Below are 14,114 nucleotides of genomic sequence, written 5' to 3'. Positions count from 1 at the left end.
CAAATAAATGTCGGATCCATATTGTGGAGCCCACAACGCTGCGCTTTCCAGGCACGTCGATCACACGCACGTCGATCACGGGAGTAGTTGTCGTTCTGTTACACAATTCTGGGATCGTGCTAATCCATATGTTCCTAATCCCTACGATTGAGGAGCATGTTCATCCTCGCTTCGACGGAGGAAAATATAGATCGCGAGATTGGCCACAGGGAAGTTACGACGACCTAGGCGTCGACCTCGTATATAATCTCCTCCTCCTCGCACATGTCGTCGACTAGATCGACTCCTGCTGGCGAGGCATCGACAGCTCCGTCCGCCGCATCCCACACGCCACAAAAACCCCGAGAAGATCAAGGTCGTCCGCACGTGCAGGCCGACCTCGACGAACTATGTCGAGAATGCATCGCCGACTTCTTTCATCTTCGTCGACCGATCAAGTAAATTGTCCTCCTTCCCTCGCGCCTTCATAGCAAGCTACTTCCTCCGTCTCATTGCTTTGATGGACTTAGGTTTACCACATATTTTCAACTAGTATGAACTCGACTAGATGGGTTCTGACCAGATGGCGTAGATGAAAACATTCTTTGGTTCTTTCATAGCATGGTAGAATATGATGTTGTTTCTCGAGAAGCATGATGCAATACATTTTTTGTCACAAGATCCAATTATATTTTTTGTCACACGATCCAATTATATTGTTGTGCACATAGAACATTAAAGAGTTATTAACATTAGATTTTGATGAACCTCAAATAGGTACCATTGCTATAGACTCTAGTTTATTTACAGCTGAACAATTTGTCACCCTATTAGTAAGACAACCAGACGAATAAGTAACAGTTTACCATATTAAATTTATTGATTATATAATTTATATGATACTCAAAGAACTTGGTCAGATGCAAGTAAATTCAATTACCAATTGTAGTTATTTTTTTATTGCCTCATGTCAGCACACACTTGGCTGCATGTTGCAGTATACATGGTGATAGTTTTGTATTTCCATTAGTGTTATTTTTGCATTAGTGTTAGCTACTGCCAGAAAGTTTTATATTTTTGCATGCCTATTGTTATTTTTGCTTTAGTGTTAGCTAATGTCATGAAGTTATATATTTTCTTTCAATAGGATGGACGAGCTGAATGGAGAAATAGTATGCGCATTTGAGAAATGGTGCAAGCTTGTTGCTGATCTATCGAGCGGTCAACGCGCTAGAGTGGCTGATACATCATTGCGCAACATGCTGCAAATACCATCTATTAAGATGCGTACCCTACTGATTAGGTATATGATTGAGAATTTTCAGGCCAGCACGGGCAGATTCATTATACAAGAGCAGGTTGGGGAGGTGACTCTCGGTGCGGTCGACGTCGAGTGCATCTTTAACCTCGAGAACCAAGGACTGTCCGCTTCGGACATTCTGACTGAAGAAGGCGAGGACATGAAGGAGCGGGTGCCGCCACAATTTCTCAGTAAGAAATCAGAAAACATAGTGATAGATAATCTCATTGAGGACATAATTAAAAGTAAAGCCACCGACGACGATTTCCTTCGCAAAGTAGTGCTGGTCCTGTTAGGAACAATTATTGCTCCCATGTTGAGCAAGATTCTGCCAAAGCAGTACTACGCTTTGGTCAACGATGTGAAACGTACTTCAAAGATTAACTGGAATGCCTTCACCATGCGTGTTCTCCTTGATTGCCTTCCCATAGTGAAGAAAGGCAAACACCTCCGCCAATGGCCGAAAGGCAATTTGGCTCTCTTGCAGGTACACATATCAGACCTGTTGCATCATGTCAATTATCATATCATTGCAATTTTATGTGATGTATTTTACTAACTCTAAATCCTTATATATTTTTGTAGTACTTGTACTGGGAGAAGGTGCAACCAGTCGAAGGCAAATGCGCCTATAATCCCAACTTGTCCATACAACCTCTTATGAGGAACTAGACAGAAGGTGCAGCCACTAGGAGAGATAGGTTCGACTATGATAATGGGCGCGGCCGTGCTAACGTAAGTGTAAGTCATTGTGTTTCGTATTTCTTAAATGTTTTGTAACTTAATACTATTTTTTTTTATTCATCACATGTACTTCAATATCGCATGCAGATCAAAAATAATATCACCCAGGAGTATAGGGCTCAGGAGCCCAACATCCCAAATAATGCGCCTACCATGAAGCCAAAAACCAAGCCTGCAACTGGAAACGCCAAGAAGTCGACGACAGCCGCATTGTCGGAAGATTTGATGGAGCTTCTAATGAAGTGGTGCATGGACTTCATACACACCGAGATGAGGCAAATCCCTGATCAAGTTGCTGAGGTATCACTGTTGGGTTTCGTAGTAATTTCAAAAAAATTCCTACGCACACGCAAGATCATGGTGATGCATAGCAACGAGAGGGGGAGAGTGTGATCTACGTACCCTTGTAGATCGACAAAGGAAGCGTTAACTTGGTTGATGTAGTCGTACGTCTTCACAGCCCGGCCGATCAAGCACCAAAACTACGGCACCTCCGAGTTCTAGCACACGTTCAGCTCGATGACGATCCCCGGACTCCGATCCAGCAAAGTGTCGGGGAAGAGTTCCGTCAGCACGATGGCGTGGTGACGATCTGGATGTACTACTGTCGCAGGGCTTCGCCTAATCACCGCTACAATATTATCGAGGACTATGGTGGAAGGGGGCACCGCACACGGCTAAGAATATGATCACGTGGATCAACTTGTGTCTCTAGGGGTGCCCCCTGCCTCCGTATATAAAGGCTCAAAGGGGGGGTGGCCGGCCAAGAGGTGGCACGCCAGGAGGAGTCCTACTCCTTCCGGGAGTAGGACTCCCCCCCTTTCCTAGTTGGAATAGGATTCACGGAGGGGGGAAAAGAGGAGAGAGAGGAGGAAGGGGGGCCGGCCCCCTCTCCTTGTCCTATTCGGACCAAGGGGGGAGGGCCGCGCGGCCCATCTCTGGCCACCTATCCTCTCTTCCACTAAGGCCCACTAAGGCCCATATACCTCCCGGGGGGTTCCGGTAACCTCCCGGTAATCCGGTAAAATCCCGATTTCACCCGGAACACTTCCTATATCCAAACATAGGCTTCCGATATATCAATCTTTATGTCTCGACCATTTCGAGACTCCTCGTCATGTCCGTGATCACATCCGGGACTCCGAACAACCTTCGGTACATCAAAATGCATAAACACATAATATAACTGTCATCGTAACCTTAAGCGTGCGGACCCTACGGGTTCGAGAACAATGTAGACATGACCGAGACACGTCTCCGGTCAATAATCAATAGCGGGACCTAGATGCCCATATTGGTTCCTACATATTCTACGAAGATCTTTTATCGGTCAGACCGCATAACAATATACGTTGTTCCCTTTGTCATCGGTATGTTACTTGCCCGAGATTCGATCGTCGGTATCCCATACCTAGTTCAATCTCGTTACTGGCAAGTCTCTTTACTCGTTCCGTAATACATCATCCCACAATTAACTCATTAGTTGCAATGCTTGCAAGGCTTTAAGTGATGTGCATTACTGAGAGGGCCCAGAGATACCTCTCCGACAATCGGAGTGACAAATCCTAATCTCGAAATACGCCAATCCAACATGTACCTTTGGAGACACCTGTAGAGCTCCTTTATAATCACCCAGTTACGTTGTGACGTTTGGTAGCACACAAAGTGTTCCTCTGGCAAACGGGAGTTGCATAATCTCATAGTCATAGGAACATGTATAAGTCATGAAGAGAGCAATAGCAACATACTAAACGATCGGGTGCTAAGCTAATGGAATGGGTCATGTCAATCAGATCATTCAACTAATGATGTGATCCCATTAATCAAATAATAACTCTTTGTCCATGGTCAGGAAACATAACCATCTTTGATTAACGAGCTAGTCAAGTAGAGGCATACTAGTGACACTCTGTTTGTCTATGTATTCACACATGTATTATGTTTCCGGTTAATACAATTCTAGCATGAATAATAAACTTTTATCATGATATAAGGAAATAAATAATAACTTTATTATTGCCTCTAGGTCATATTTCCTTCAGTCTCCCACTTGCTCTAGAGTCAATAATCTAGATTACACTGTAATGATTCTAACACCCATGGAGCCTTGGTGCTGATCATGTTTTGCTCGTGGAAGAGGCTTAGTCAACGGGTTTGCAACATTCAGATCCGTATGTATCTTGCAAATCTCTATGTCTCCCACCTGGACTAGATCCCGGATGGAATTGAAGCGTCTCTTGATGTGCTTGGTTCTCTTGTGAAATCTGGATTCCTTCGCCAAGGCAATTGCACCAGTATTGTCACAAAAGATTTTCATTGGACCCGATGCACTAGGTATGACACCTAGATCGGATATGAACTCCTTCATACAGACTCCTTCATTCGCTGCTTCCGAAGCAGCTATGTATTCCGCTTCACACGTAGATCCCGCCACGACGCTCTGTTTAGAACTGCACCAACTGATAGCTCCACCGTTTAATGTAAACACGTATCCGGTATGCGATTTAGAATCGTCCGGATCAGTGTCAAAGCTTGCATCAACGTAACCGTTTACGATGAGCTCTTTGTCACCTCCATATACGAGAAATATATCCTTAGTCCTTTTCAGGTACTTCAGGATGTTCTTGACCGCTGTCTAGTGATCCACTCCTGGATTACTTTGGTACCTCCCTGCTAGACTTATAGCAAGGCACACATCAGGTCTGGTACACAGCACTGCATACATGATAGAGCCTATGGCTGAAGCATAGGGAACATCTTTCATTTTCTCTCTATCTTCTGCAGTGGTCGGGCATTGAGTCTGACTCAACTTCACACCTTGTAACACAGGCAAGAACCCTTTCTTTGCTTGATCCATTTTGAACTTCTTCAAAATCTTGTCAAGGTATGTGCTTTGTGAAAGTCCAATTAAACATCTTGATCTATCTCTATAGATCTTTATGCCTAATATGTAAGTAGCTTCACCGAGGTCTTTCATTGAAAAACTCTTATTCAAGTATCCCTTTATGCTATCCAGAAATTCTATATCATTTCCAATCAGTAATATGTCATCCACATATAATATTAAAAATGCTACAGAGCTCCCACTCACTTTCTTGTAAATACAGGCTTCTCCAAAAGTCTGTATAAAACCAAATGCTTTGATCACACTATCAAAGCGTTTATTCCAACTCCGAGAGGCTTGCACCAGTCCATAAATGGATCGCTGGAGCTTGCACACTTTGTTAGCTCCCTTTGGATCCACAAAACATTCCGGTTGCATCATATACAACTCTTCTTCCAGAAATCCATTCAGGAATGCAGTTTTGACATCCATCTGCCAAATTTCATAATCATAAAATGTGGCAATTGCTAACATGATTCGGACAGACTTAAGCATCGCTACGGGTGAGAAGGTCTCATCGTAGTCAACCCCTTGAACTTGCCGAAACCCTTTTGCGACAAGTCGAGCTTTGTAGACAGTAATATTACCGTCGGCGTCAGTCTTCTTCTTGAAGATCCATTTATTCTCAATTGCTTGCCGATCATTGGGCAAGTCAACCAAAGTCCACACTTTGTTCTCATACATGGATCCCATCTCAGATTTCATGGCTTCAAGCCATTTTGCGGAATCTGGGCTTACCATCGCTTCTTCATAGTTCGTAGGTTCATCATGATCTAGTATCATGACTTCCAGAACTGGATTACCGTACCACTCTGGCGCGGATCTCACTCTGGTTGATCTACGAGGTTCGGTAGTATCTTGTTCTGAAGTTTCATGATCATTATCATTAGCTTCCTCACTAATTGGTGTAGTTGTCACAGAAACAGTTTTCTGTGATGCACTACTTTCCAATAAGGGAGCAGGTACAGTTACCTCGTCAAGTTCTACTTTCCTCCCACTCACTTCTTTCGAGAGAAACTCCTTCTCCAGAAAGTTTCCGAACTTAGCAACAAAAGTCTTGCCTTCAGATCTGTGATAGAAGGTGTATCCAATAGTCTCCTTTGGATATCCTATGAAGACACATTTCTCTGATTTGGGTTCGAGCTTATCAGGTTGAAGCTTTTTCACATAAGCATCGCAGCCCCAAACTTTCAGAAACGACAACTTTGGTTTCTTGCCAAACCATAGTTCATAAGGCGTTGTCTCAACGGATTTTGATGGTGCCCTATTTAACGTGAACGCAGCCGTCTCCAAAGCATAACCCCAAAATGATAGCGGTAAATCAGTAAGAGACATCATAGATCGCACCATATCTAGTAAAGTACGATTACGACGTTCGGACACACCATTACGCTGTGGTGTTCCGGGTGGCGTGAGTTGCGAAACTATTCCGCATTGTTTCAAATGTACACCAAACTCGTAACTCAAATATTCTCCGCCACGATCAGATCGTAGAAACTTTATTTTCTTGTTACGATGATTTTCAACTTCACTCTAAAATTGTTTGAACTTTTCAAACGTTTCAGACTTATGTTTCATTAAGTAGATATACCCATATCTGCTTAAGTAATCTGTGAAGGTGAGAAAATAACGATATCCGCCACGAGCCTCAACATTCATCGGACCACATACATCAGTATGTATGATTTCCAACAAATCTGTTGCTCTCTCCATAGTACCGGAGAACGGCGTTTTAGTCATCTTGCCCATGAGGCACGGTTCGCAAGTACCAAGTGATTCATAATCAAGTGGTTCCAAAAGTCCATCAGTATGGAGTTTCTTCATGCGCTTTACACCGATATGACCTAAACGGCAGTGCCACAAATAAGTTGCACTATCATTATCAACTCTACATCTTTTGGCTTCAACATTATGAATATGTGTGTCACTACTATCGAGATTCAATAAGAATAGACCATTCTTCAATGGTGCATGACCATAAAAGATATTACTCATATAAATAGAACAACCATTATTCTCTGATTTAAATGAATAACCGTCTCGCATCAAACAAGATCCAGATATAATGTTCATGCTCAACGCTGGCACCAAATAACAATTATTTAGGTCTAATATTAATCCCTAAGGTAGATGTAGAGGTAGCGCGCCGACTGCGATCACATCGACTTTGGAACCGTTTCCCACGAGCATCGTCACCTCGTCCTTAGCCAATCTTCGCTTAATCCGTAGTCCCTGTTTTGAGTTGCAAATATTAGCAACAGAACCAGTATCAAATACCCAGGTGCTACTGCGAGCATTAGTAAGGTACACATCAATAACATGTATATCACATATACCTTTGTTCACCTTGCCATCCTTCTTATCAGCCAGATACTTGGGGTAATTCCGCTTCCAGTGACCAGTCTGCTTGCAGTAGAAGCACTCAGTTTCAGGCTTCGGTCCAGACCTGGGTTTCTTCTCTCGAGCAGCAACTTTCTTGTTGTTCTTCTTGAAGTTCCCCTTCTTCTTCCCTTTGCCCTTTTTCTTGAAACTAGTTGTCTTGTTGACCATCAACACTTGATGCTCCTTTTTGATTTCTACCTCCGCAGCTTTCAGCATTGCGAAGAGCTCGGGAATAGTCTTATTCATCCCTTGCATATTATAGTTCATCACGAAGCTCTTGTAGCTTGGTGGCAGTGATTGGAGAATTCTGTCAATGACGCAATCATCTGGAAGATTAACTCCCATTTGAATCAAGTGATTATTATACCCAGACATTTTGAGTATATGCTCACTGACAGAACTGTTCTCCTCCATCTTGCAGCTATAGAACTTATTGGAGACTTCATATCTCTCAATCTGGGCATTTGCTTGAAATATTAACTTCAACTCCTGGAACATCTCATATGCTCCATGACGTTCAAAACGTTGTTGAAGTTCTGGTTCTAAGCCGTAAAGCATGGCACACTGAACTATCGAGTAGTCATCAGCTTTGCTCTGCCAGGCGTTCACAACATCTAGTGTTGCTCCAGCAGCAGGCCTGGCACCCAGCGGTGCTTCCAGGACGTAATTCTTCTGTGCAGCAATGAGGATAATCCTCAAGTTACGGATCCAGTCCGTGTAATTGCTACCATCATCTTTCAACTTTGCTTTCTCAAGGAACGCATTAAAATTCAATGGAACAACAGCACGGGCCATCTATCTACACTCAAACATACATAAGCAAGATACTATCAGGTACTAAGTTCATGATAAATTTAGGTTCAATTAATCATATTACTTAAAGAACTCCCACTTAGATAGACATCCCTCTAATCCTCTAAGTGATTACGTGATCCAAGTCAACTAAACCATGTCCGATCATCACGTGAGATGGAGTAGTTTCATTGGTGAACATCACTATGTTGATCATATCTACTATATGATTCACGCTCGACCTTTCGGTCTCCGTGTTCCGAGGCCATATCTGTATATGCTTGGCTCGTCAAGTATAACCTGAGTATTCCGCATGTGCAACTGTTTTGCACCCGTTGTATTTGAACGTAGAGCCTATCACACCCGATCATCACGTGGTGTCTCAGCACGAAGAACTTTCGCAACGGTGCATACTCAGGGAGAACACTTCTTGATAATTAGTGAGAGATCATCTTATAATGCTACCGTCAATCAAAGCAAGATAAGATGCAAAAAAGATAAACATCACATGCAATCAATATAAGTGATATGATATGGCCATCATCATCTTGTGCTTGTGATCTCCATCTCCGAAGCACCGTTATGATCACCATCATCACCGGCGCGACACCTTGATCTCCATCGTAGCATCGTTGTCGTCTCGCTAATCTTATGCTTCCACGACTATCGCTACCGCTTAGTGATAAAGTAAAGCATTACAGCGCGATTGCATTGCATACAATAAAGCGACAACCATATGGCTCCTACCAGTTGCCGATAACTTGGTTACAAAACATGATCATCTCATACAATAAAATTTAGCATCATGTCTTGACCATATCACATCACAACATGCCCTGCAAAAACAAGTTAGACGTCCTCTACTTTGTTGTTGCTTGTTTTACGTGGCTGCTACGGGCTTAAGCAAGAACCAATCTTACCTACGCATCAAAACCACAACGATAGTTTGTCAAGTTGGTGTTGTTTTAACCTTCACAAGGACCGGGCGTAGCCACACTCGGTTCAACTAAAGTTGGAGAAACTTTCACCCGCAAGCCACCTATGTGCAAAGCACGTCGGGAGAACCAGTCTCGCGTAAGCGTACGCGTAATGTCGGTCCGGGCGGCTTCGTCCAACAATACCGCCGAACAAAAGTATGACATGCTGGTAAGCAGTATGACTTATATCGCCCACAACTCACTTCTGTTCTACTCGTGCATATAACATCAACATATAAAACCTAGGCTCGGATGCCACTGTTGGGTTTCGTAGTAATTTCAAAAAAATTCCTATGCACACGCAAGATCATGGAGATGCATAGCAACGAGAGGGGGAGAGTGTGATCTACGTACCCTTGTAGATCGACAACGGAAGCGTTAACTTGGTTGATGTAGTCGTACGTCTTCATGGCCCGACCGATCAAGCACCGAAACTACGGCACCTCCGAGTTCTAGCACACGTTCAGCTCGATGACGATCCCCGGACTCCGATCCAGCAAAGTGTCGGGGAAGAGTTCCATCAGCACGACGGCGTGGTGACGATCTTGATGTACTACTGTCGCAGGGCTTCGCCTAAGCACCGCTACAATATTATCGAGGACTATGGTGGAAGGGGGCACCGCACACGGCTAAGAATATGATCACGTGGATCAACTTGTGTCTCTAGGGGTGCCCCGTGCCTCCGTATATAAAGGCTCAAAGGGGGGCTGGCCGGCCAAGAGGTGGCGCGCCAGGAGGAGTCCTACTCCTTCCGGGAGTAGGACTCCCCCCCTTTCCTAGTTGGAATAGGATTCGCGGAGGCGGGAAAAGAGGAGAGAGAGGAGGAAGGGGGGCCGGCCCCCTCTCCTTGTCCTATTCGGACCAAGGGGGGGAGGGGGCGCGGCCCATCTCTGGCCACCTCTCCTCTCTTCCACTAAGGCCCGCTATCACCCGGTAAAATCCCGATTTCACCCGGAACACTTCCGATATCCAAACATAGGCTTCCAATATATCAATCTTTATGTCTCGACCATTTCGAGACTCCTCGTCATGTCCGTGATCACATCCGGGACTCCGAACAACCTTCGGTACATCAAAATGCATAAACTCATAATATAACTGTCATCGTAACCTTAAGCGTGCAGACCCTACGGGTTCGAGAACAATGTAGACATGACCGAGACACGTCTCCGGTCAATAACCAATAGCGGGACCTGGATTCCCATATTGGTTCCTACATATTCTATGAAGATCTTTTATCGGTCAGACCGCATAACAATATACGTTGTTCCCTTTGTCATCGGTATGTTACTTGCCCGAGATTCGATCGTCGGTATCCCATACCTAGTTCAATCTCGTTACCGGCAAGTCTCTTTACTCGTTTCGTAATACATCATCCCGCAACTAACTCATTAGTTGCAATGCTTGCAAGGCTTTAAGTGATGTGCATTACCAAGAGGGCCCAGAGATACCTCTCCGACAATCGGAGTGACAAATCCTAATCTTGAAATACGCCAACCCAACATGTACCTTTGGAGACACCTGTAGAGCTCCTTTATAATCACCCAGTTATGTTGTGACGTTTGGTAGCACACAAAGTGTTCCTCTGGCAAACGGGAGTTGCATAATCTCATAGTCATAGGAACATGTATAAGTCATGAAGAAAGCAATAGCAACATACTAAACGATCGGGTGCTAAGCTAATGGAATGGGTCATGTCAATCAGATCATTCAACTAATGATGTGATCCCGTTAATCAAATAACAACTCTTTGTCCATGGTCAGGAAACATAACCATCTTTGATTAACGAGCTAGTCAAGTAGAGGCATACTAGTGACACTCTGTTTGTCTATGTATTCACACATGTATTATGTTTCCGGTTAATACAATTCTAGCATGAATAATAAACTTTTATCATGATATAAGGAAATAAATAATAACTTTATTATTGCCTCTAGGGCATATTTCCTTCAATCACACCCAAACTTTATAGTTTACAGTATGTTTGCTGTTTTAAACCATCCTACCATTATTAAGTTTATATTTCTATTGCAGAGGTTGTTGGAGAAGTTGAACAAATAAGGTGTCATGTACAAGCCGGTTGCTGCCGTGCCATCCGCGGAGAATGATCCAGACAAAGTGGATTCGTTCGAGAATGGTCCATATGAAAAGAAGGAATTCGTGTACAAGGAAGACATGGACAGTGATGGGCAGCCGATCATTGACATGACGCAGCCTGATATAGTGCTTCCCGACCATAAAACCGTACCTGAGGTACTATGTATTTATCTTTCTGTCTATAATTTTCTCGTTTAATTTTTTCGTCCAGAAATGTTCACACGATTTAGTTCGCGAAACAGAAAACCCCACCGAAGCTGAATGGACACAAGGAAGCTTCACCTGTTAAGCGTAAGGATGTATGTGGGGGTACACCGGAAAACCCTTGGGTGGTTGGTACTTCTACTCTAGAACCTTCATCGGACATAGACATTTGTCCATCTTCTGTCAGCAAGTTCATGGCTAAGGCGAATGGACAAAAGGGTGCAACAATCGATAAGGATGAGGAGGTTATGTCCGGTAAGCGGAAGCGGACCGTTCCCAAGAAATCTGAATCCCCCTACGCACTTGACAAGCCCGGCAGGCGTACCAGCCGTGGTCAGAGAACCTCTGGTACTAGTACTGCTACTAGAGGTATCGTAACTAACATTCTTAATTTTTTTTATTTACTACCAATGCATATGATCACCATTGTTGACGTTCATATTATTTCATGCAGCTCTATTTTCGAACAATAATGTGACGGAGGTTGTGGCAGATGAGTTGACGCCGGAAATAATTGATGCAGCTGTTTCATTTGTCGAGTTAGCTGCTAGCACTGAGAAGAACAAGAACAAAAAAAATTACTACAGTGAAGGCCGTGGCATAACTCTGACTTCCGAAAGGATTCTACCAGTACTAGCTCATAGATGGCTGTCGGACGATGTAAGTACTACTTGCATGTCCTGTTTTTAAAATGCTCAAAAATCTATGTCTCAACTCTCAACTGTAATTCGCTGATATTCTATGCAGGTTATTGATGCTTATATGGGACATTTGGAGCTGCGTGTTGGTCATGATCGTTACCTCTGTCCAGCGTGGAGGTCCAAATTCCTTGTAGATTGTGCTATCGCACATGACGATCCATTGCCATCGAGCTGCAACATGGATAGTGCTCTGACCAAAGCTGGGGCAGTTAATAGAGTCACGTAAGAGTATACTGTGCGTGATAAGGTATGTAATGTTTGTGATTCATCACTACAGGATAGTTCATCAAGTATTTATTTTGATCCGTAATGGTTTTTTGCACTGTAGACGTATATCACGTTTAATATCGACAATAGCCACTGGATGACCGTGGTCATGCACATGATCAAGAAAGAATTCCAAGCTCTCGATTCGCTCTATCCTCTGGACCTGACTGAGAGGACTGTTAAAGCACTGGTAATGTAACCAACATTTGTACCATTGCTCTTACATATTGTTTATGATTGTTCTTTAACACTATCCTCTTTATAGCGAATGGCTATAGCACACGATATGCGTCAGGAAAATCTTATTACACCAGGGAAATATTCGGACGTAAATAAGTGGCCTATCAAGGAGTATGACATACCCCAGCAAGAGGATGGGTGAGTTAATAGGACATCATGCACAATCAAACAACAACACACATGTTTGTATTGCCCACCGCTAATGTTTGCATATGTACCAGGAACTCTTGTGGCCTTTTTGTCACAGAATGTCTAGAACATTGGGACGGGGACAAAATCACCCGCAAATTTACACAGGTATGCTGTTATTTTCGTTTGTAGACTAGCTACTATGGTGGTGTAGCAACTTCGGTTCATGTAACCTTTATGTCATTTTTTGCAGGCCACCGTTGAAGCAAGGAGAAGACGTTTCGTCGCAGAGTTGATTATGTCACCTTCAAACTCGATGGAGTGTGTGAAGAACAAAATTCGTGAAATCGTAAGCAAAAGGCGCGCCTAAAGAATTCATGCGGCATGCAAGATTGAAGTTTTAGTGGTTTGGATTTAGTCCGGTCGAAGGTTTCGACGGCATGATTATCTTAGGGGTTCTATCATTTTTATGTAATAAACAGGGCACATGCATGTGTATGTGTCTGTCAGACAATTCGCTCGTACAAGACAATTCAGTCATAAAATTCACTCGGAGAAGACAATTTGGTCGTACCAATAAAGTTTTGGCTTCACTTATCAATTGTTCTTGCTTAATATTTTTCTCCTTCTCCAATTTTTTATAATTGTATTTTTCACGGCTTCACTTATCAAGTGTTCTTGCTTGATATTTTTCTCCTTCTCCAATTTTTTATAATAGTCTATTTTTCTATTCAACTGCTCTCGTAAGTTTCATATTAAAATTTTCACAATCTTAAATTTTTTTAAAACTCTACCAAGCTTAGCATTCTGCCTTAGCTATCTGCATGTCATCATCTTGCATAATCTCCTAGTAATTCCCCCTCATCACATTATTATGAAAAGTAGTCATGGTAGATAAGTAAATATATCGAGCCAAATGTAATACTACACTCATCAAAATTAGTCATGTCAGCTCGTTAGCTCTATCGCGTGTTATCAGGCATCATGTTTTTCTAGTTTATTTTACAAACCCGTCGTTTTTTTATTATATGTATAATTAACTTTTTCTGTACTCACCATAATGCCAGGCACGGCCCATCTAACCACATGAGGGGCTGTTGGAAATATGCCCTAGAGGCAATAATAAAATGATTATTATATTTCCTTGTTCATGATAATTGTCTATTATTCATGCTATAATTGTATTATCCGGAAATCGTAATACATGTGTGAATACATAGACCACAATGTATCCCTAGTGAGCCTCTAGTTGACTAGCTCGTTGATCAACAGATAGTCATGGTTTCCTGGCTATGGACATGGGGATGTCATTGATAACGGGATCACATCATTAGGAGAATGATGTGATGGACTAGACCCAAACCTAAGCATAGCACAAAGATCGTGTAGTTCGTTTGCTGTAGCTTTTCTGGATGTC

The 14,114-nt window shown here is 43.0% G+C and overlaps 1 protein-coding gene across 1 annotated transcript; it reads right to left on the bottom strand.

Annotated features, from left to right (window-relative positions):
• Positions 1 to 1,271: 1,271 nt before the first annotated feature.
• LOC147992095 (uncharacterized) lies at positions 1,272 to 8,084 on the bottom strand. The gene is made up of 2 exons (XM_087538923.1): positions 7,185 to 8,084; positions 1,272 to 1,466 (listed from the first exon to the last, which is right to left on the bottom strand). The coding sequence occupies exons 1-2, from the start codon at positions 8,082 to 8,084 to the stop codon at positions 1,272 to 1,274; spliced, it is 1,095 nt and encodes a 364-aa protein (XP_087395049.1).
• Between the last annotated feature and the right edge of the window lie 6,030 nt (positions 8,085 to 14,114).

The sequence above is a fragment of the Triticum urartu genome, chromosome 1A (genome assembly GCF_056163025.1).
Source record: "Triticum urartu cultivar PI428250 chromosome 1A, HENAU_Tu73, whole genome shotgun sequence".
Taxonomy (NCBI): Eukaryota; Viridiplantae; Streptophyta; class Magnoliopsida; order Poales; family Poaceae; genus Triticum; species Triticum urartu.
The sequence above is the reverse complement of the archived record's forward strand: the minus strand, read 5'-3'. Positions and strand labels throughout refer to the sequence as shown.